We start from the raw sequence: 23,734 nt of genomic DNA on the forward strand, positions 1-23,734 counted from the left end.
GGTGCTCTATGACCTGGCTGGTGCAGTGTGTGTTTTGTTTCCTGCTAGGTTCTCCATGCTTGGGAAAGCAGAGGGGGTAAAAAAGCCCATGCTGGGTGCTGGCAGACTCCCAGGTTAGTCACAGCCAAAGCATCACCTTGTAAATAGGGGCTAATGGAAATGCTGGATACATGTGTGGGGAAAACTATCCCTCGGTTGTATGTGCTGTGCATGGGAAATTGCAGCAAGGAGCAGGGGACAGGTAGCAGCAGGAGGAGAGAGGTGTTTCTAGCTGGGGCTTGGGGTGATGGGAAGCATGAGGAAGGGGAAAGCCAGTTCACATGGCTGAGGTCAGGCAGCATGGCAGCCTTCAGGAAGATGCTTGTCCTGAAGATCCCTGTACATCCCTTATTTCATGCTTTAGGACTAGGCAAGTCCTAAATTGGTGCAAATCAGCCCCCATGCTCTGGTATGGATCCGAAGGTGCTCGCTAGTCCCCAGGCTCTGCAGTGAGGATGTCCTGTGTGTGCAGGCGGCTGCGGAGCAGCTGCCAGAAATACAGCTTGATGTGCTTTTATAATAAATAGAGTAGTGTGATCTCTGAGCCATCCTGAGCTGAGCAGAAGATCCCCCATGTGAATCCAGGGCTCTCCAGTGTGGACATACTGGCTGCAGCCCCTGGAATCAGGGATCTTACTGTGTCCTGGTGAAGAGTGGTCCTTTCTGCCATCACTGCTAATGAGTGGGGGAGAGGATGAAGGCAGCCTGGCTCTGACTTGAAACCATCCAGGTATAGAGCTGAGCTCTTGCCCTCTAGAGAGCAGCGTTTTCTGTGGATGCTGTTCCAGAAGGGATTTGTTAAGTAAATTAATAGACTAAATGATGGTTTATGCTAAGTTACGTGAGGCTGTTTGTGTAGACAACAAGGTCAGAGGTGCTTTGATTGGATGAGCTTTAAGGTCCCTTCCAACCCAAACTAGTCTGTGATTCTACAATCCTTCCTGTGTGGGTTCTCTGTAGGCAGCCAAGTACGGGAAGGTGTTCCCACAACTCTTCCCTTGTGTAGGAGTGTTTTTAACACACCAGAGCAGAGTCCTAGTAGGAGTAATGATGAGGAGCAAGCAAGAATAAATGTTTTTTAAAAGCCATTTCCTAAGCGGTATCACCAGCCTGCTCTGTATTGCAGCTGCGCCCTCTCCATGTCGTAGTGTGAGGTGTTTGCAAACAAGTGGTGCTCCCTGGCCTGTCTTTCACTCATGAGTGTGGGGCTTTGTGCCTATATGGGATCCATGGGCAGGGGCTGGGGTCTCTCGGTGCAGTGGCTTCCTCTCTGGAGCTGGGGATGCCCACTGGAGGCCCAGTGTGCTTTCCCCACGGCAGGACCCTGTGCTGCTGAGAGCATCCCGAGCGCAGCAGGAGCACATATACCATCAGACCTCAAAGAAAGCTGCACAGAGCCTGCGCCAGTCCCGATCAATGGGGCTGTACCCAGAGAAGTGTGTTCCTGCTGGTTTGTCCTGGAACAACTGAGGACAAACAAACTGGGGCTCCATTGGGAGCATTGCACAGGTCCCTGAAGGAAGAAGCTCTTTGTTATGCTTAGTTTTGCTGTTCAGGGCTCTTCTCCTGCTCTGCATAACGTCACAGAATCACAGAGTGGTTTGGGTTGGAAGGGACTCTAAAGCTCATCCAGCTCCAACCCCCTGCCACGGGCAGGGACACCTTCCACTAGAGCAGCTTTCTCCAAGCCCCTGTGTCCAACCTGGCCTTGAACACTGCCAGGGATGGGGCAGCCACAGCTTCTCTGGGCAGGTAACCATCCCCAGGGAAACATGTAGGGAAGGACAGGACTATGGGCATGATGAGGCACTAACACGGTTGCCCAGAGAATGTGAGAAGTTGTCTTATTATGTTTCCAGTTTCCAGAGGAAATCCAAGAAATCCTATGTTTCATACCAGAAGCCACGTTGCACTGTCAGTGCAATGACCACGTACTGCCAGGGCAGGGAGAGATGAAGCAGGTCTTCTGGATTGAGACCTGCTAAGCAGGCACATGGTCATCTGGGCCTGTGTCCACCAAACCATGGGTATTTTGAGGGTTTTCTTAGCTCTGTTTGTAATCACCAGGAGCCTTTGTGTCTCTGTGCCTCTGGGGAGAAGGGAGATGATTGTATTTGCAGATTGATCCTGCTCCTCTGTTTGAAAGCAGAGTTGTGCAGACCTGCAGAAGGGCAGAATGTCCTGTGTGCTCCTGGTAATCCTCTGTTTGTCCACAGCTGATTCTTCTCTTACACATAGCATGAAGTTCAGATTCAAACCTCCCCTTTGCCCTATTGGTGTAGCTGCAGTCATGGGATAAGGAGAAGGGGGGATTGCTGGCCACGGGATGTTCCCCAGGTATCTGACTGACACTGCTGTGTGTGCGCTTCAGCAAGTCAACAACAATGGGTGCTCATTGCAGACCTGGGCACCCTGTTGCTCAGAGGAAGAAAAGCTCAGGTCAGCTAAATTCCCTCCCCTTTCTCTGCTGTGGGGTACATCACTCAGCACATCACGCTGCTCCTGGCCATAGGTGCCAGTGTCCTTGAGATGACATCGTGTTTGAACGGGGATGTTGTCTCGCCACTGATTGCAGGATCTGACCAGAGTGCCCCTCTTCAATCAGACATCCCAATTTCCACGTCTATCTTTAGAATAGTTTCCTTAACTGTTATTGTCCATCAAACTTTGGCTTCATCTTGAGAGGCTGTGAGTGTTTGGAGATCTCTGTGCCATGGGTTCAGCTGAAGGCTGCTTGGGTTGTGTTCCTCACTGTCTTTCAGCCTTTGATTATTCTCCAGTGCTGCCCTAAGCTCAGCGAGGGGAGCTCTGTGAATGATTTGTGCTTATACAAACAGCAGCAAGGTGCTGTGATGCTTTCATTACCACTGGCCATCCTGATGAAGGGTGGCTGCACAGATACTCAGCCTCAGCTCATTTTCAGACAATTCCTGTACTGTTCCCTTGATCCTTAGATGAGAACAAGGATTAGCTTATTGTTACTGCTTCCAGTTGGCCGTAAAGCCAGAGCAGGGCGGCTCTCTGGGATGACTGTGTGCTCTCCTGGAACAGCAGATCAGAATCTAGGTGAGGGTTCAGATGGATCTGTTGGAGTGGCACAGTACACGCAGCGTGGGCTTTGAGTGAGGACATGGAAGAGTGGCGTGTTCCCAGTACCAAGAGGCATTAATGAAACCTGTTCCTCATATTGACTTGTTCTGAACTGTCACCTATGGCTACGGCAGCTGCCTTCACAGGGCTGTGCAGCATGTACTGATGTGCACCTAGTAAAATCAGTTCAGCCTGGAGAAGGGAAGGCTTCGAGGAGACCTTAGAGCAGCTCCAGTATCTAAAGGAGCTCCAGGGAGCCTGGAGAGGGGCTTTAGACAAGGGCCTGTAGGGACAGGCCAAGGGGAATGGCTTTAACCTGCCAGAGGGGAGACTGAGATGAGCTCTTAGGCAGAAGCTCTTCCCTGGGAGGGTGCTGAGGCGCTGGCCCAGGGTGCCCAGAGAAGCTGTGGCTGCCCCATCCCTGGCAGTGTTCAAGGCCAGGTTGGACACAGGGGCTTGGAGCAAGCTGCTCTAGTGGAAGGTGTCCCTGCCCGTGGCAGGGGTTGGAACTGGATGAGCTTTAAGGTCCCTTCCAACCCAAACCAGTCTGGGATTCTCTTGATTATTGAGGAAAAAACCCCACTCTGCACAAGGGGAATTTGTGGTTCTCCCATAGCAGTTCTGGTGCTGCAGCTCTATGCGGGTGCTGCTGGATCCCCAAAACATGTCTTTAAATCAGAGCAAATGCTCCCCATGCAGGTGGGGTCATGGTTACCCCCATTTCTGCTTTACAGACTGAAGGGTCTCTTCTAAAAATGCCTTGCCTCACTAACAGTTGGGCTGCAAATCCTTTTGTGCCCTATGCGTGCATCTGCCTTGTAGCGAGATGTCAGCCCGCGCAGGCTTCTCCCCAGGAGCTTCAAACCCCCGTGTTTCACATGTTGGCTTCTCCTGCCTACCTGGGACCTAAGCAAGCTGCTAATTGTTGTGCAGATGTCATCTTCCAGGCAGGCATGAGGTTGTAGGCTTTAAAAAAGCTGAACTGTCGTTTGCTACCAGCCTTCTCAGTACACGTGAGCTCTATTTTTACGGGATTGCGCGTTTTCTTTCAGCCACTGCTCTGCTGAATTCCTTTTTCTTCTTTTTTCTTTTCATTGCCAGGCTTGCAGGTAAAGTTTTAGGGATACATCTATTTTTCATCATCCTAGTTTTGCTGCTTGTTTTATAACTGAAAAGAAACTAAACCCAAAAAAGTCTCTCCTGTGTTAAAGTAGCAGTTTGCTCTGAGGTGAGTTGAGGAGAAGCTGTGTGTCATGATCAGTCTGAGGTTGGGCTCCTGACTGTGGCATTGGCCAGAAGGGCACACAGACCTTGTGGGAGCTGATGGAGTTTGAACCCCTGAATTCCGTTCTGGGATTTCCAGCTCAGGAGCTTGGGTGTTGGTTGTAGCCTGGTTGTGCTCGGCAGTGCCCCAGGAGAGATGGAGGCCTCAACCGCAGGGTTTCTTTGCCTGCCTTCTGGAAATAGTCCAGAGGAGGCCATGGAGATGCTGCGAGGGCTGGAGCAGCTCTGCTCTGGAGCCAGACTGAGAGAGCTGGGCTGGGTCAGCCTGGACAAGAGAAGGCTCCTGAAGGGGAGACCTGAGAGCAGCTCCAGTGCCTAAAGGGGCTGCAGGAAACCTGGAGAGGGGCTTTGGACAAGGGCCTGCAGGGACAGGCCAAGGGGAATGGCTTTAACCTGCCAGAGGGGAGACTGAGATGAGCTCTTAGGCAGAAGCTCTTCCCTGTGAGGGTGCTGAGGCGCTGGCCCAGGGTGCCCAGAGAAGCTGTGGCTGCCCCATCCCTGGCAGTGTTCAAGGCCAGGTTGGACACAGGGGCTTGGAGCAAGCTGCTCTAGTGGAAGGGGTCCCTGCCTGTGGCAGGGGTTGGGACTGGATGAGCTTTAAGGTCCCTTCCAACACAAACCAGGCTGGGATTCTTAGATACCGAGCACCAGGTAAGAAGCGCAGGGTGGCACTTTCATGCACAGTGTGAATTAAGCAGGGAACCTCATTGCTGAGGGATTTTGTGGGTGTCAGATGCTTCAAAAGCAATTATTGGGAATACCAAAAATCTCCTTGATCCAGACTGAGCTCAAAAACAGAGGCTGCTGTTCAGGAAGACCCTGGGTTGGGAGATTCTGAAAGGTGCAGAAGTGCATCAGATGTGTTGCTATTCATGCTCCCTGTTCTGCTTTGCTTTTGGCTAAAGCAAAACCAAGCAGAAAGACAAAGAAGTGACAAAACAGACTGGGGAGACAAATAGCAATAAAGGGGTGGAAGGAGTGAACTCCACTCCCTGTGTGTCCTTGAAGTCTTCTGGGGGCAGAGGTCCTTTGGTGGCAGGAGCTGGTGTTTGGTGCACCCATGAGCAAGTTTTCTGTGGGATAGAAGATGATTGCTTCAAGAAAGGGAAAAAATCTGTGGTATGATCCTGATGGACAACAAAGAGAGAAAGAAGGGTATTTAGGACTGCATGGGAGGAAATTCTTTAAAACCTGGTTAGCAGTAGGAGCAGACTTGATGGAGGGATGAGTAATGAAGGAGTGTTTGAACGGAACTAATCAGTCCCATCTTCTTTCAAAAGACCTCATTTAGTTTAATTTAGCAGCTTGTAAATTTAGAGCCAATCAAAGGAAATACTTGTCGAGGCTGTGTGCTGGCAGGCTGCTCCACTGCCTACCCCAGCGTGAGGAGCAGCGAGCTGCAGGCTGGAGGTGGATTGAAAGCCCCGTGTTGCGAGGCAGCGGGGGCACGTGTGAGCGTGGTTACACACGGAGCTGTGGGAATACGAGCTCCATGCCAGGAGCAAGACAAGAGCTTTGTTTCCTCATCTCTTGTTCAGTAGGTGGTGTGTGGTCGGTTGAGGGGGCTGTATGCCATGGGATTGCTTTGTGGTCCGTGCAAGCACAGCCGGAGCTGGCTCCTGAGCTCACGGTTTGGGTGAACCAGTGCTCTGAGCAGTAGAGGAAAGTAGGAACCACCAAGTAAACCTTGTTGACCGCTACAAAGTGTTGTCTTCCTAAAGAGAAACCTATATATGGGTTTATCACAGAGTCACAGAATGGTTTGTGTTGGAAGGGAGCTTAAAGCTCATCCAGTTCCAACCCCTGCCACGGGCAGGGACACCTTCCACTAGAGCACCTTGCTCCAAGCCCCTGTGTCCAACCCGGCCTTGAACACTGCCAGGGATGGGGCAGCCACAGCTTCTCTGGGCACCCTGTGCCAGCGCCTCAGCACCCTCACAGGGAAGAGCTTCTGCCTAAGAGCTCATCTCAGTCTCCCCTGTTCTGGCAGGTTGAAGCCATTCCCCTTGGCCTGTCCCTACAGGCCCTTGCCCAAAGCCCCTCTCCAGGTTTCCTGCAGCCCCTTTAGGCACTGGCGCTGCTCTCAGGTCTCCCCTTCAGGAGCCTTCTCTTCTCCAGGCTGCCCCAGCCCAGCTCTCTCAGCCTGGCTCCAGAGCAGAGCTGCTCCAGCCCTTGCAGCATCTCCGTGGCCTCCTCTGGACTCACTCAAGTTTAGATCAATCCCTGCCCCCTGAGGGCTGGTAGCTGTATTTAATTTGAATTAACGCAGCTACTTCTGGTCTCAAAATGAGGCACAGGCAAAAAAAGCCTTTGTGGGATTGCACTGATTTTTATTTTCCCTTGTAGTTGTTATCCCAGGGTACTAACACAGTGATTTTAAACCACACTTGCAGGTCTCTGAGAGAGATAAGCCCCTGTGGGGTCAATGTAAGGTACTTTGTCGTTACCTGTCATAAACAACGTTAGCAGTAAAATTGTCAGTTCCTGCTGTCGGCTGCCCCAAGGAGCCCCATGTGCTAACACCTCGAGGTGTTCTGTTTCCTGCAGTGTCACACCCCTGAACCTGTGCTGTGTTGTATGATGTGATGTATAATGTCACCTGTGGAAGTGTGGATTACAGACATGGTTGATTTTGTTTTTCAGGCTGGTGGCAATGTCTCGCGGGGCTGGTCTCCTCTCCACCGCTGCCAGAGTCAACCTGCTGCTCTTGGTGGTCTCTGCAGTGCTCTCCTGGTCAAGCCTAAGCGACAGAGTGCCTGTAAGTGTTGGCTGCTCTTGCTGAGAGCCCTGCTTGCCAAGGGCTGTCCAGCCACCAGCGTCTCTGGTGGGGTGATGGCCTTGCCTGATCCCTCTGTGGCGCTGAGCATGCTGTTGCAGCAGTTGGTGAACCCTTCTCCTTGACAGCAGGTCTTCAATAGCAACGTTTCAGAAGGGCTTCTTTCTGCTTGCCTCAGCCAAGGCGACTGAGAATATGCTCAATCCAGAGGGTTTGCAACAGGAGCAGTGTACCTCAGGCAGCTCCCTTGTTTGCTGGATGTCCCTTTTCCTCTTTGGAGTTATCACATGTTCCCCTGTGGCAGGAGGCAAAGCTAACAATGCAGTGTAGTGGCAAGAAGAGGGATGGAGGTGGTCTCAATTAGGTTCCTAGCTGTGCCTCTGAGTCACTGCAAGTGAGTCAGGCTTAGAAGAGCATCCTCACAGGTCCTTGTGTCCCACGTGTGTGGATTTTGCTACTTGTGTTATTTTGAAGCTGCAGTTGAGGCGAGCAGATGCTGTCTGCCCCTTCGCATTGTACAGGAGTGCAGAACTTCTGCCCTGGTTTGGAGTCTGCTGCTGAGCCCCAGGTGCTGGTCCCTCTAGACAGGAGATCTGGAAAGCTTCCTTGAGGAAGCTTGGGCAGTACAGAGTTCTGGATTTCTAGTTTAATTCATGCTGTGGGTTAAAACAGGGGTTGCCCAGTGACACTGGCTTAGGGGATCACAACCCTGTGTCCCTGAACACTCGCTTCTGCCTTAGAGCTGGAACTTGCTGGGCTGTTGGTTGTGTGATGCAGTGGTCTGAGGGCTGTGCTATGAACAAATGCAAAGGACAGGTTACAGTGTAAATACTAGAATCACAGTATCCCAGACTGGTTTGGGTTGGAAGGGAGCTTAAAGCTCACCCAGTTCCAACCCCTGCCACGGGCAGGGACACCTTCCACTAGAGCAGCTTGCTCCAAGCCCCTGTGTCCAACCTGGCCTTGAACACTGCCAGGGATGGGGCAGCCACAGCTTCTCTGGACACCCTGTGCCAGCACCTCAGCATCAGCCAGTGCCTTGAGCCCACCTGGGGTTGTGTAGTGGTGAGGTAATGTATCTTTATTTCAGGAAGGGATGGGAAGAGGCTGGAGATAGAGACTGGATTGGCAGGCAGCCTGACACCAAGTGCAGATGGGATTAATGCAGTTTCTTTCCTGTGGGAGTGGTGAGGTGCTGGCACTGGTTGGAATTGGATGAACTTTAAGGTCCCTTCCAACCCAAACCATTCTGTGATTCAGTGGGTGATAACTCCTCCTATCATGGCTCCACGGTGGTCTCAGCTCTCCTTTATTGCAAACAGGCTGCAGGTTGTCTCAAACACTCCCTGCTGAGATTTTCAGCTTGTTGCCATTGATTTCAGACTGTTAAGCAAGGAGGCTTTTTGCCTTTAAAGAGATCAGTTGTTCTTTAGAAAACATCTTTCTTCCTCCTATTTTAATTACAAAAACAAACTGAAAAGGTTTCTGCCTAATTTCTCTGTAAATGAAGAATTGCTTGTGTGTTGTTGCCCGTTTTTGACAGAAATACAAATGAAAATGTGGTGTTGCAGAGCAACTGTGGGCCAAGCAGTGACAGGAACGTTTAAATGCACCGAGTCACACCCTTTTATCCTTACTGAACATTTAGACCATGACACTGCTCTTACGCGGAGCTGGTAAACATCAGCTATCTCCATTATAGGTTTCAAGAGATACTACACTCAGAGGCCTATTGGTAAATTTACAATAGCTTGTATAGTGAAGTCCCTCTTGGATAATAATATAGCAGTGTAAATAAGCTAAATAATAACTGCTCTGACTCATTTATTTTTAGTCCTGTTGAGTGTTGGCTCGGAAAACGTTAACATTGATTTTCATCTGCAGAACCTGCCTTTTTATGGTTATGATTGTTACTGAGCTTCCAGCATTTGTCAGGATTTTAACAATTTCAAGCCTCTGATGCACTAAGTGAAGGCAGGAGTTCAGCTCTGTTTCCCCATGCGTTTCCTAAATTTCAATCCCTTTTGACAGCTAAAATAAAAACATTCCATAGGTTTGTCAACCGTCTTCATGCGTTCCCACTGTCGCTGCTAATCGCACGCGTTTCGCTCAGGCTGACATTTCTGTTCCTCAGAAACACTCTCCTAGGCTGGATAATGGATATTTATATGCAAAACACTAGATTCTGCCAGAAAATGTGCATGCATTTTTTCTGCTTTCACTTCTTCCATTTCTTGGGAAGAACACGGCCTAAAGTTCCCAGTTAACCTCTTCACTGACTTCTTTTTTTTCCCAGTGCAATCATTCTAAAGATTAATACCAAAACACTTCTCCAAGTGAGCTGTAACTCTTATGCTAATTGCCAACAATTAGGAATAATCTTTCCCTATAGGCTGGTGATGTGAAATTATTCAGTGGTGGCGTTCGTGGCGATACTGGAAGCTGATAATACTCCCTGCAACAGGATTGGAGCTGTCTGGACAATTAGCCTGGACAGGCTTATCTGTGAAAACCAGAATAGCAAAGACCTGCTCCCCAAGCAGTTAATAGCTGGTGCGAGATAGCACGAGGTCATTACTTACTATTACTATGCACTCTCAGTAATTGTATCCGTTGTGGTTTTACATGACTCCCACCAGCTCCCTGGGGAGACATTCCAGTGAGTAGCAAGGTTTCCCTCTCCGCAAGGATTTCTATTTCCTGCTTTTCATGCTTGTTTTTTGCCTTTGCCTAATGTTATACCACTTGTGGTAGCTGATCTGCCACGCCTCTGCCATTCATAGAATCCCAGCCTGGTTTGTGTTGGAAGGGACCTTAAAGCTCATCCACATCCAGTTTCAAACCCCTGCCACAGGCAGGGACACCTTCCACTAGAGCAGCTTGCTCCAAGCCCCTGTGTCCAACCTGGCCTTGAACACTGCCAGGGATGGGGCAGCCACAGCTCCTCTGGGCACCCTGTGCCAGCGCCTCAGCACCCTCACAGGGAAGAGCTTCTGCCTCAGAGCTCATCTCAGTCTCCCCTCTGGCAGGTTCAAGCCATTCCCCTTGTCCTGTCCCTACAGGCCCTTGTCCAAAGCCCCTCTCCAGGTTTCTTATGCTGCTCTCGCAGTGTAGGTGGTGACTGAATCGCTGCCTCATTGTTTTAAGACTTGGAGGACACAGGGAATGGGTGGAGGGAAGGATGCTCATGTTCTTATCGTGTGGGCAACGCGGTGTGTTTTCCCCGTGTCCTAATTTGGAAATAGCTGAACTATTTTAGCTGAAATCTTCTCCAAGCCTGAAATAAGTGCATTTAAGAACAAAAAAACAATGCTTGAGGCGTTCCACTCGCGTGGAAAATTTCAGCTGGAAAAGTGAAAAGTTTGACATATTTTTAGGCAAGGGAAAATGGGGTCTTGCAACGTTACACAACCCTAAGAATAGCCGGGGCTCCTGGCTCTGGCTGGAATATAGGTGAGGTTCTGTGAAACCTTGTTTGAAACCTGCCGCCTCTGCTGGCATCGGCACTAAGCCGCGCTGCTTTGTTCAGCACAACTGTCATGCTGGTTATGCATGTTTAACCTTTAATATACTTGAAATCTAAATTTAACCATGTGGAAAGAGTTTTGGATGTGAAAAAAACCCTAGGAAATCTGCTGGCAAGGGAAAAAATTTTGTATTCTCAGCCGGCACTAAATTACCCAGATGCAATTGCTAATGAGCTGAATCTCTTCTATCCAAAAGGAGTTTGCCCTTACAAAAATAGAAGAGAGCGACATAAAAGATGACAGTGGGAAAGAGGCGGTAGCAGAAGACGATGCTGATCCTGAAGACCTGGAAGTGTTTTACCCCACACATCAGTGGCAAACCCTCCGTCCAGGTAACACACTGAGCATCCCTCTAAACCCCCTCCTGCCAGCACCAACAGGGCCCTGCAGAAGCTCCGATGCCTGTTTGTTCCCGTGCTGATGATTTCTATTGCTGGTGTTCTGATAAAGAGGTATGGGCTCAGTGACCCGGGACAGAAGACCATCACCACGCCACTGGCCACATGAGTGGTTGCTGCAGTGCTTTCAGCTCCCTGGAGCAGGTCGAATGGGCTGCCAGTCACACTGGAGGGGGTGATGTGTCTCTGTCACTAGCTCAGAAGCCCTTTGTACCCTTGTCAAGGGACAGATTTTCTAACGTTTGCTGGCACATGGTATCCTAGGGCTGCTGTGCTCCGGTGTGGGCTAGGGGAACGCTGCTCAGAGGCAATCTGATTAAGAACCGTCCATACAACACCACACAGCTTTCTAACAATGGGTTTTCTGTTCCTTGCCTGTTTGAAATCCAGCTTCTGTCCCTATCTGTACATCCCACCAAAAATATCTCTTCCCTTTTTTTGAGTTGGTGTCTTTTATTAGATGTGTATGGGATATGGATGGTGAGGGAACACCAACTGAGCAGGCCGGCTTCACTGCAAAAACCCATGTGCTGGGAAGGGCTCTGGAGAGGCTAAGCCCATTTAAACACACCCAGCTGCCTGTGTGCACACATATTTTGGCAATTAGAATGATCAGTAAGCCTGCCTGCCTTCGGGGTCTTGAACAAGGTATTTAATCCACTTGTGCTATGTGTCCTCATGTATATGCAGGTGTAATACCTTCCCACCTCTGAAGGGTGAACTAAGTAGTAATTAATTCTTATAAAGCGCTCTGAATGTAAGAGCTTTATCGTGTGCTCAGTATTATCATGGAATGAATAAATATGGGATCATTTGTCTTGAAATTTCTGGCAGATATAGCAGAACCACTTTTCTAAATGTAAATCTTTGTATAACAAATGTCTAGCAAAAGCCCTAAATTTCACAAAGCTGCAGTATATACATATATTCCATTTTTGTACCATTGTGTATGGACGGCGTGTGGTGCCCCTGCTCAGTATTCAAACCGGCAGATCCCCACCACCCCTATTGAAGCAGAATATGTATATACCTGCAGGCGTTAAAAACACCATTGCTGGTTTTCATAGAATCCCAGACTGATTTGTGTTGAAAGGGACCTTAAAGCTCATCCAGTTCCAACCCCTGCCACAGGCAGGGACACCTTCCACTAGAGCAGGTTGCTCCAAGCCCCTGTGTCCAACCTGGCCTTGAACACTGCCAGGGATGGGGCAGCCACAGCTTCTCTGGGCACCCTGTGCCAACGCCTCAGCACCCTCACAGGGAAGAGCTTCTGCCTAAGAGCTCATCTCAGTCTCCCCTCTGGCAGGTTAAAGCCATTCCCCTTGTCCTGTCCCTACAGGCCCTTGCCCAAAGCCCCTCTCCAGGTTTCCTGCAGCCCCTTTAGGCACTGGAGCTGCTCTCAGGTCTCCCCTTCAGGAGCCTTCTCTTCTCCAGGCTGACCCAGCCCAGCTCTCTCAACCTGGCTCCAGAGCAGAGCTGCTCCAGCCCTCGCAGCATCTCCGTGGCCTCCTCTGGCCTTGCTCCAACAGCTCCACGTCCCTCTAGTGCTGCTGCCCCAGAGCTGGATCAGGACTGCAGGAGGGGTCTCCCCAGAGCGCAGCAGAGGGGCAGGATCCCCTCCCTCGACTGCTGCTCATGCTGTTGGTTCAGACGCGCTTTTCCCTTGCTCAGGTGTCTCGTTCCATGTGATTTTTGTAGCATTTCCATGTTGGGCATGTACAGTGAAAGGCTTGTGGAAGTGGGGAGCTTGTCAGCATTCACATAGAAGAATTTCAGTGTCTCTTGTAGAAGGGTTAAATGCTGGCCTGCTTCATTGTCTAGCTGTGACAGATCCTCATTTCAGATGTGTGTGCAGATTTGGGGAGAGACATGTCAGAAAGAGGAGTTTTCCTTGGTCTCCCCCTGCAGAAGGCTTTTGCCTTCTGTTGGTTCCTCTGAAGTGAAAGCTTGTGTGTGGTTTGTGGAGTTTAGCACGTGTGTTCCCTGAAGCAAGGCTGGGGAAGCTGCTGCCACCATGAGCCCATCCCTGCAGCCTCTGACCTGGAAGGTTTCCCTGTTGCCAGCACCAGGCGATGCTGGGGAGGGAGCTGACCTGCAGGACAAGGGAAGCAGCCACCATGGCTGCGCAAGGGACGTGCGTGTTGGTCCTTTAGCAGACACGCACATTGGAAACGTGTCTAATCCAGTGGCTCTGCCTTTTCTGATGGTTTCTGCTGTGATTTCAATCACCTGCAGCCGAGCACAGTCCTGGCCGGTGTGTGCTCAGCACGGTGCTCAGAAGCTTGTATTGTGCTTCCCATTTCTGCTGGATGCCCCACACCATCTTCCCTTGTATCTGTGCAGCAAATGGGGCCAGTTTCTCCTGAGGAAGAAAATGTTGTGATTTAAAATGTGGATCTTCAGGTTTGAATTGTGGAAGGGAGCTCAGAGTTGGGTTTCTCCTGTTTCATCTTGTTCCTGTTCTCAGGATTTTTGTGCTTCTGTCCAGTCATGCAGTTGCTCATCTTTTATACATGGATTTCCACTTTTGCTCTGCTGTTTTTCTAGTTCCCTGTTGCTAATTGCATCAAACTGTGTTTCCGCTGAGACTGCAGCAGTGTCATCAACCTGTAACCTGTCAAATCCCTCCACCAAATTCAATTGTTCTTGTATATGTAACACTGCTTTGTGTGGTTGCTCCCTCGCTGCCTACAGTGTGAGCTGGATTTTGATCAAGTGCTCTCTTGCACTTCAAGCACGCTTCAAGCTGCTGGAGGTAGCTGGATGCAGACACAGAGAGACAGTTACCTGAAGAATTCTGCTGCCTGTAATCTGGAAGCAAGGAGCTCAGTTGTCTCTTCTGCCAGCCAGGAAGCTGATGGGCTGTCGAAAGGTTGGGCAGACTTCACAGAGTCCTTTAACACTTTGTTAGGCGTTGCTTTTTTCTCCCTTGGCACTAAATAATGCATCAGGGTTAGACAGAAAGGATACGTGCACCTTGGAAAGCCTTCCAGCACCTCTGTTTTACTTATTTTGAACGCAGAAGGCGTCTGCTGGGCTTTTCCTTCTGTTCGTGGTGGGAGTGCATAGGAACTTTCAGCCTATGAGTGGGATTGCAGTGTCCTCTGAATGGATGTTCACACCCGTGGTCAGATCACTTCTCATGGTCAGGTAACAGCTCTACCACAGACACAGAATTCTAAGTTGTGCTTCCTCTGATGTCTTCTTCCTTTCTGACTGTGCTTTTGCCAGGGGATGGTCCCCTTGTGAGCTGGAAGCTCTGGAGAAGCATGGCAGAGGTGACTTGCTTTCGTTGCTGCCTATGTTAAGCTCTGCCAAGTGTGTGGAGTCTGTCAGCACACAGAACCACCCACCCACTCTGCAAGGTGATACATTATGGTTATGGCAACCAAAGGCTGATCCTTAGTCTTTGGGATGGCAGAGAAGAGTGGAAGGGTTGGATGGTGTTGACAGTCAAAATCATATAATCATAGGGTGGTTAGGGTTGGAAAGGACCTTACGATCATCTAGTTCTAACCCCCCTGCAATGGGCAGGGATGTCTCATACTAGACCATGTTGCCAAGGCTCTGTCCAACCTGGCCTTGAACACTGTCAGGGATGGAGCATTTACTTCTCTGGGCAACCCGTTCCAGTGCCTCACCACCCTCACAGTTCAGAACTTCATCCATCAATTTGAGTTTTCTTTGGAATTCTGTTTATAAAAGCATTTCTTCCACAGTTCCAGGTAACCTCAAATCTGCTTCTCAGCATCCCAGAGCACATGAATACCTCAATGCTTGGAAACTGGCTACTTTTCTTATTTGGACACCCTGTTTCCCTCTGTTTTGTTTAGCATTCCTGATGATGACTGAAAGTTGAATTACTCTGACTATGTAGTCGTATCACTGAGCAGCAGGTTTCCCACCTGGCGTTAAGGTGGGAAGTGGCTCCTCTGGGAAGACATTGTGGTGACGAGAAAGGATCTAAGAGGCAAGGGTTTAACTGAGAAAGAAAAAGGGGGTTAATCATCTTCTCCTCTGCAGGGCCCAGTACTCTGGGGAGCCTGGGCTGCCCAGTGCTGCTGTGGATGGGCTCTGTCCACCTCTGCACTTCCCTGCTCCCCGGTGCAGCAGAGACTCGCTGACAGTTTGAAATTGGGAATTCAGTGTCCAGTTTCCAAATCCAGGTGGACCAAGTGAGACCCTCACCTGCCCCGAATACCAGAATATTGTCAGTCTACTCTGCACGCTTTCCATGAGAGAGGAGCCCACTGTGGGGCATGGAAAGACTTCCTTTGCTCCAGAGCAAACCCTTGCGTTGGTGATTGAAATGATGCAGTGTTGGATCTGTGGTTTGGATCCTGTGTCTCCTGGCCTGTACCTTTCGCTGTGGTTAAACTCCTGGCTTGCAGAGCTCTGTGCTGATACCTGCAGTTGCTCTATAGCATTTGTTCTGCTTGGAGTCATTTTCCTAAGTGCCTAATTATATTGCAGTTAAAAAATCAGAAGCCATGGCTGCCGCTGTTGACCAAACTGCCAGAGCAAAGTTGATGTGAGCACACTGTTGTTGCTGCTTCTGTAAAGATGAAACCATCTGAAGTTCAGCGGGGAGCTGATGATACATTGCTTAGCATTTAAATATCCACTGCTGCAGCTTCCACGGATCCTCAGGCGGCTTTCTCTGTCAGTAACTATCTTTGCTGTTCATGCTTGTCTCAGGTCTTTGCTTGCCTCATTTCCTGCCTAAACAAGGTTTTACACGTGTGGAAACAGTTCTCAAAGCAAGTGTTGGCGTTGAGGAGGTCATTTCAGAAGCTGCTTTGAAGGACTTGCTGTGGGTTTGGAAAGAACAGGGTGAGGGATGGGGAATGAGTTGCTTATGAGTCTTTGTCTTTCAAGAGATTTCAGTAGCTGAATGAGCCTGCACTGCTGTAAGCCCAGGAGAGGTTTGTGAAGCTGGGAGCAGAAGGTAATGGCATGAGGGACCCCTTTGGCTCAGGAGTCCAGTGACAGGGCCCGTGGGTGATGTGATGGCTGGTGAGTATTTCCTACACCTTGACAGTGAGTATCTTGTTCCTGCTGTTCGCTAGGGTGTCTTGAGCTGCGCTGGCTCCTGCTAATTGCTTTGCGGAATTAATGAATCTGTCCAAACCTCTGGCTTCTCAGTGACCCAGACCTATCTCAAACGGTTGTGTGCAGGTCTCTGAAATATTTATGTCAGCACAGTCAAGAGGGGGCTATGAAATACAGCATTAAGACACCAGGGTATGCTCGTTTCTGCAAAGCTTGACGTTTGTAATCCAAGAAATAGGAGCCTCATCAGATCAGCACAGATTTGCATGAAGAGGGAAGGCAAATGGGATCTGAAACCCCTCATTTATGCCACATGAAGTGCTGCTTTTCCAGGTTTTTATATAAAATAACTTCTTACTGATGTGCAGCGGGGAAAAAAAATCTCAGCTGTGGAGTTATTATAATCTTCTCTGGCCAGCAAGAAAGAGAGCTGCAGGGTGATTGCAGCAGGTAGGAAAGCCCAGGCAGTCTTGAGAGGAATTTCAAATGTTCAGTGCTCGGACCTGCAGTTATGGCCATTAGTAGCTCTCCCTCTGCCTGTTTTCCATCTCACCTGTTGCATACAAGGCTTTTGGTATCTTAAGCGTATCTTATGCCTGTCCTTTTTATTACCACCTGCCCTCATGCTCTCCTCTCTCAGCTTCCCCATTCTCCTGAGCTTTCCCTGACTTCATGCCTCCACTGATATCTCAGTGTCAGCACAAGATACACGGTCTCCTTGACACTGGCTTGTGTTTAATTCCTCCTTTTGCTGAAGGTCTTCTCTGGTAGAAGTGCCAGGGCTGAAGCTCCATAGGCTGCTTTGGCTCTGGTGTGTGGCACTGGAGGGCAGACCTGTCAAACAGAGCAAATTCTCTCCACGACTTAGTCCTATGTAAGAGAAATAATGGTGTTTCCCTGCTGCTGGTAAGAGGGCAGGATTGGGAATGCTTGAGAGACACCGGGACAGCATGCAGAGGGGTGGTATCTCAAACCTCTGTTGGAGCAGGGAGTGTTTGAAGGATGCCAGCTTTTGGAACATGGAGATATTGTCAGTACGAGCCTCTTGCCCTCTGGCTCAGTTGTGCAGATGAGGGCTGTGCTGTTACCTGTCTCCAGCCTTGCTCTGCATTATCCGCTTGGATTTTCTTCACCAGCAGGTTCCCTGAGCTGGGAAGTTGGAGGGCACCCTCCAGGAATGCACACCCAGTCCATGTCATGCTGTCTCTTCAGTGTGCAGACAAAGGGAGCAGGCTGGGCTCCTAGCTGTGAGGCATGGGTTGATTGGGGAGCTGCTGCCAGCATCCAAACGAGATGCCAGTGCGGGTGATGCCGGGAGCATTATAGCCTTGGACCTGTGTAGTTGAAACACTTGGGAAGCATCATGAATGATAGTGGGCTGGGTCCATGGGCACAAAGCTGACTTTTTCCAGCAGAGGCTTTATCATTCACACTAAGAAATCACAGAATCCCAGACTGGTTTGTTTTGGAAAGGACCTTAAAGCTCATCCAGTTCCAACCCCTGCAATGGATAGGGACACCTTCCACTAGAGCAGGTTATTCTCAGTCTCCCCTCTGGCAGGTCAAAGCTCCAGGAGCTCCACTTGTGCTCTTGTGCTGTTGCCCCAGAGCTGGATCAGGACTGCAGGGGGTTCTCCCCAGAATGCAGCAGGGGGGCAGAATCCCCTCCCTTGACTGCTGCTCACGCTCATGGGGCTGCAGCCCAGCACATGGGAAGCTGTAGCAAGTAGCAGAAATTTATAGACCAGTAAGTGAACATGTACATTAAAATAAGTCAGACTTCCATTTTATAAAAACCACTCTGCTTATCTAGTTTGACAAGTGCAGTAATGCAGTTTTGATTATACATTTTGTGGCATGTTGTAAATGCAATGTGTGTATGTATAGGAAAATCATAATAATGTGAGACCTTGGAGCTGTGTAGCTCCTGGTACTAAATCATTCCTGGGACCTGAGTGAAAATGTGTTCCCTGTGTTTTCTACCTGCTTCTCCATGACCTGGGAGGTTTTGCAGCCGTTGTTTTCCCAGCACATCCATGGAGGGTTCAGTATTTGTGAAATGACCCTTTTTCCCAAAATGGTCCATTCTTCCCCCAAATGCAGGTAAACCTTGTGTTGTCTTCTGTCATTCACGAACTGCCAGTATCCTGGCAGTGCCAATGGGAAAAAACTCTACATGTCCTATATGGATTGCCCAGGTTCAGGAGCAGGATGGGGCTGAGATGGCTTTTTGTGCGTTGGGGTGAACACTGTTCCTTACTGGCTTTGGTGTTACTGGTTTCATTAAACAAGCTGGTTATAAAAGTCTGCTGCAGTGATACACATACAGCCAAATACTAATGATGCTTCTGAGCAGCCGAGATGAAAGTTTGCAGCTTCACTAACACATAGTCCTGGGCTTGGATTTTGGGCACAACCCAGACAAGTGTGTAATGGTGTATTTTCACACCAGACAAATGATGTGCATGACTCCGTGCTCAGCAGTGTGTTACGGGTTAAGCGCAGTGGTTACGCACCAGGAGATGGAGGAGTTTGAGTCAAGTGGTGGTTTTTTGGTGCAATGGGAGCAGGTTAAGCAGCATTTTTCAAAATATATTTGAACTTTGCTTTAATGATGCTCTGCCTGGTGTTATTATAATGTAAATGTAGCATTAGTGAAGAGAACAAGTACATCAGCTGTGTAGCAGGAGACATAAGCAGTGGGAATCGTTCACATGGTTAAATTTACATTGTTTGGAAGGGAAAAAGTGCTTTGAAAGAAGAGAGACTGTTTCCCAGGGAAGACATCTCTCGTTCCTCTCTTTTATCTTCTTTCTGCCAAGCCAGGGATGCTGTGAGAGTGCGAGCTCCTGAGAGATGCTTAAATGTGTGCTGGGTGATGAGGAATATCTTGCCATGGCTTTTATGTGCAAGTGGAGCTGTATTTTCTGCAATAACGTTAATAACCTTTGTGTGACTGTTTAGAAGGATGAACCTCATTAAAGAAGAGGTATTTAATAACAGGCCTATTTTTATCTCTGTCTTTATCTAGCAGTCTGCACATTTATTTCAAGCCTGTAACAGTGCTTTGGAAGAAAAATGGTTTCCCTCCTGGAAAACGTTTTGGGAGTGCATCCAGCCTAGGTTAACTTGAATTTCCAAGCTGAGTATATTCCCTCCTGCTTCCAGAACAAACAAGCCATTCCGTGAGCTTGGGTTGTTTTCTGGGTATTATGGGAAAGTGCTTTTCAGACATTGTGACTTGGGTTCCAGAGGCACTGAAATGGTTCTGAAGGTTTGACCAAATCAAAGCAACTCCCTCGCACTTCAAATGCACGATCTTGCTCTGTGGGATGAGCATCCAGGCATTGCAATGCATGCTTGTTTAGCCATGGCTCAGACCTCCATCCCCATGAAACACCAGAGGTTGCTTCTGTGGCCAGGGAGGTGTCGAACTCTCACCAAGGCATCATCAGAGATGCTGGAGATCAGATGAGCTGCAGACTGTGAGCTCAAAGCTGCAGGGTGTCGTAGGATCCCAGACTGGTTTGGGTTGAAAGAGATCTTAAAGCTCATCCAGTTCCAACCCTTGCCACGGGCAGAGACACCTTCCACTAGAGCAGCTTGCTCCAAGCCCCTGTGTCCAACCTGGCCTTGAACACTGCCAGGGATGGGGCAGCCACAGCTCCTCTGGGCACCCTGTGCCAGCGCCTCAGCACCCTCACAGGGAAGAGCTTCTGCCTAAGAGCTCATCTCAGTCTAACCTTTCCTGTCTCTGTGTTACTGAAACAGCTTTCTTTGGCATGTCAAGAAAGCTTCTGAGTCAAAAAATAACATACATCTCTATTTCTCCAGCTCTGCTATGCCAGCATAAGCTTGGGAAAGAAATGTATTCTCCTTGGGTCTGTCTTGATGTCTTGTAGAACTAATCCCCATTTATTGCAAGAACTCTTACAACAGTACATTCCTGTTTAATTTTTTATGCTGTATTTACATTTTGGAAGGAGTAAGTGTGCTGCTGGTGGTGGAAACTCTCATTAAGGACATTTCTGATTCAAAAGCTCTTTCTTCAGCCCAGAGATGCTTTTTCCTCTCTCCTGATTTTCTGCCTGCTCCTTAAGACTGCAGGAAGTTTTGCTGGGGTCATTCACTTGCAACAGGATGTTATGTGAATCCTGAATTAATGTATGCAGTCTGCCACTTGGTATTGCTTCTCTTCTGCTGCTGGAGATCTCCCAGGGTTGCAAAGACCTTGAAAGTGGCAATGCCAACAACAGGAATGTGCCTGTGATTCTGCAAAGTAAAAGGAGAAACATGAGGCCGTGTGTGTCTCCCAACACTGCAGGGTGTGAATAAATAGATCTAAACAATTTACATTTTAACCCCAGATCAGGTTTTATTTTTAGGATTTGTCATTCAGCCCAAGTGAAACCCTCCCCTTTCTGTCTGGTGGTGCTTCTAAAAGCGCCTTTAAGTTATCACTGAGACTGTACTCTAAGATGAATTTGCATTTTGATATAATCTGCCCCATCCAACCTGGCCTTCAACAGTGCCAGGGATGGGGCAGCCACAGCTTCTCTGGGCACCCTGTGCCAGCGCCTCAGCACCCTCCCAGGGAAGAGCTTCTGCCTAAGAGCTCATCTCAGTCTCCCCTCTGGCAGGTTAAAGCCATTCCCCTTGGCCTGTCCCTACAGGCCCTTGTCCAAAGCCCCTCTCCAGGTTTCCTGTAGCCCCTTTCGGCACTGGAGCTGCTCTCAGGTCTCCCCTTCAGGAGCCTTCTCTTGTCCAGGCTGACCCAGCCCAGCTCTCTCAGCCTGGCTCCAGAGCAGAGCTGCTCCAGCCCTCGCAGCATCTCCATGGCCTCCTCTGGACTCGCTCCAACAGCTCCACGTCCCTCTTGTGCTGTTGCCCCAGAGCTGGATGTGGGACTCTGGTTCCCCATGGTTTTGCATGAGGACCTCCTGGTGCTTTGCACAGAGCTTGCCATGGTACGTGTCAAGCGCTTGTTGGCAGAGCTTCTCTGCTGTTCCCTGCATGCTTCTGCTGAGCGTGAAGGTGCCTTCCTGCAATGGCTGCTCCGTGGCTGCATCCCGTCCATTGACAGAACAGGAGCTCAGATACCCTCCTGCTGCATGGCAGTGAGCCCTGTGGAGCCAGCACACCCAAGAGATGAGGAGACAGTGTATATTCACCAAGGCAGTGCTGGTGTAGTCATTTAACCCTGTTCGCACCACCAAAGCTTTACATTGGGTGGAGATGTGTGTGTTTGGGGGGTTAACCCCAACTGTTAGCTTGTCAGGTAGGATTTGCAACACTGGCAGCTGGGGAGAAAAACTGTTATTAAGTGTAATGCGGCACCTTGGATACAGAAAACATGGAGAGACAATAAATATAGACTTCCATAATGTCATTTTATGGTGTCACTCTTCAGAATTTATTAAGGCTTAGTTGCAGTGCTGCCTGCAGCTTCTTCTGGTTAGATTGGTAAATTCTGTTTGTTATCTCCAGCACTTGATTTGACCTACTGTGTCATAAAAAAGAGGGAATATTGGAGGCATCGGGGCACCCCAGTTAGCTTCTTTGGCAGCTGGGATTTTTGGTGTAACTCCAGCTTTTCTCAGGTTTGCTGCTCACGCCTCAGTCAGTGCTCGGTTGTGTAGATGGACCCAAAATGTGAAGTGTTGCTTGAGGAGAGCATTGAGAATTGCAGGCACTGGTGACCTCTCTTAATCAACAGGAAGAGGAGAGCCATAGTGAGAAGGGATGCAACTGTCACTTGCAGTGAGTTCCCATGTGGTTATCCCACCCTGGTACTGCTCTGGCGTGTGGACGCTCTTGAACAGGCTGAGGGTGGCTGGAGGTGGGTGACAAAGGGCTCACAAGAACTTAACTGCAGAAAGGTGGTTGCTAAAGCCACGGGCTCACAGCATAGTTCACTGTCACCTTGCTGCTGCTGTTGCCACTCATTTGCTGTCAGGAGCTCGCTGCTTTCTTGGTGCTGAGAACTACACTGGTGTTTTTGAAGAGCTCCTCAGTCTACAGCTGAAATTGTGCCTGTTCCTCACATTTTCTTGTCAAGCACAGATCACAGCAGCGGCAGGTTTGTGTACCTTTACCCCTGGCCTCACTATTTAGCTCTCCAGGATGGAAGAGAATGAGTTCAGGCCCAACCTTCTGGTAATTTATTGTGTTCCTTGTGCTTAAGGGCAGAATTTAAGTTGCCAAAAGCAGGTGTTTGCTTGCTCCTTTTTTAGCTCGCAAAGTACTTTCTGCATGCTTGATTGATGGATGTCCCTGTTACATTAATAGTTGGGCTCTGCAGAAAGCTGTTATTACCAGGAGAATCTGGTGTGGGTTTCAGTTTTTCTTCTTGCATTGAAAATCCATTATTAATGTCTTTTTGAGGAAAAAAAGAAAAAGGGGCTTCAATTCAGGCATTTTACTTTGCTTTCTCGGGCTCCTTCACTACTGTCTTCTCTGAGGCAGTTTTAAAATCAATATTACAAGAGTTCTTTATGTTTTACTGTGTGGTTGAGGGTTGCCGCGTCTTGCTATCGATTTCTGATTGTGTTGCAGGACATTTGGGTGCATGCAGATTGCCACGTGATGGATTACTGTCATCCCAGTCGTCACTGAGTTGGGATGCACAAATGGGAAAGAGCAGCAACAGAAGTTTTCTGTATGGGAAGGGTTTGCACATGCCTCAAGCTCTTGTGCAGCAGCATGATGAGCAGTCCTGCTCCAGGGCTTTCCAGGCAGGTATGGACGTGTTTGTTGCTTGACCTGCCCATGGGCAGGCTGCTGCCAACCCTTTTGTGCATGAACCTCAAGCCAGCTCCATATCTGCCAGATGCTTTGGTTGCAAGAATATGTAGGTGATCTGGATATACAGTAAATTCCTGCCAACTGGATTGGGTTTATCTTCTTTAAAATGCATCTTGTGGGCATGTAAAACTTGCTGTGCTTCGTGGGGGCCAGTTTTGGCTTTTAAGGAGTCATAGAGTCATAGAATGGTTTGGGTGTGAAGGGGCCTTAAAGCTCATCCAGTTCCATAAGCATGGACACTTTCTACTAGACCAGGTTGCTCAAAGCCTCATCCAGCCTGGACTTGACTTAGTTGTAGTTTATCGATTCATGCTGGGGAATCATAGAATCCCAGGTTGGAAGGGACCTCAAGGATCATCTGGTCCAACCTTTCTTAGCAAAGCATGACCTAGTCTAGATGTTGACCCTCTCCAATACTGGGGAGTCACCACTTCTCTGGGGAGATTATTCCAATGGCCAATTGCTCTCATCATAAAGTTTTTCCTCATGTCTGGTCGGAATCTCCCCATCACCCCTTGTCTTTTCTTGTACAAAAAGTCTCCATCTTCTTTGTAGCCATCCTTTAAATACTGGAGCTTTAAATCCTGGGGACCAGAGCAAAAAGAAGGCAGAGGCACTGGTTCTGCATCTCTGGAGGTGACTCAGGGTGCGGGTGTTCTGAACATGCCTGCAGGGGACATAGGCAGCCCAAGATCTCCCTGGGCCCCCAGTGCTGCTGTCTGCTGGAGCTGGTGGTTGGGAGGGGTGGCGTGTACAAGCACAGG

The 23,734-nt window shown here is 49.2% G+C and overlaps 1 protein-coding gene across 3 annotated transcripts in view; it reads left to right on the forward strand.

The window, feature by feature from the left end:
• The window catches only part of SIL1 (SIL1 nucleotide exchange factor), a 106,164-nt gene that overhangs the window by 18,041 nt on the left and 64,389 nt on the right, over positions 1-23,734 (forward strand). For all 3 annotated transcript variants that reach the window (XR_013957775.1, XM_080626820.1, XM_080626821.1), the window contains exons 4-5: positions 7,057-7,171; positions 10,913-11,048. Coding sequence is in view for 2 of the 3 variants with exons in the window: in XM_080626820.1 (XP_080482946.1) it covers positions 7,057-7,171; positions 10,913-11,048 (251 nt within the window). In the remaining variant the exon portion in view is untranslated. The remainder of the gene's footprint in view (positions 1-7,056; positions 7,172-10,912; positions 11,049-23,734) is intronic.

This window comes from Psittacula echo (assembly GCF_963264785.1).
Source record: "Psittacula echo genome assembly, chromosome: 11".
In the NCBI taxonomy this organism is placed as follows: domain Eukaryota; kingdom Metazoa; phylum Chordata; class Aves; order Psittaciformes; family Psittacidae; genus Psittacula; species Psittacula echo.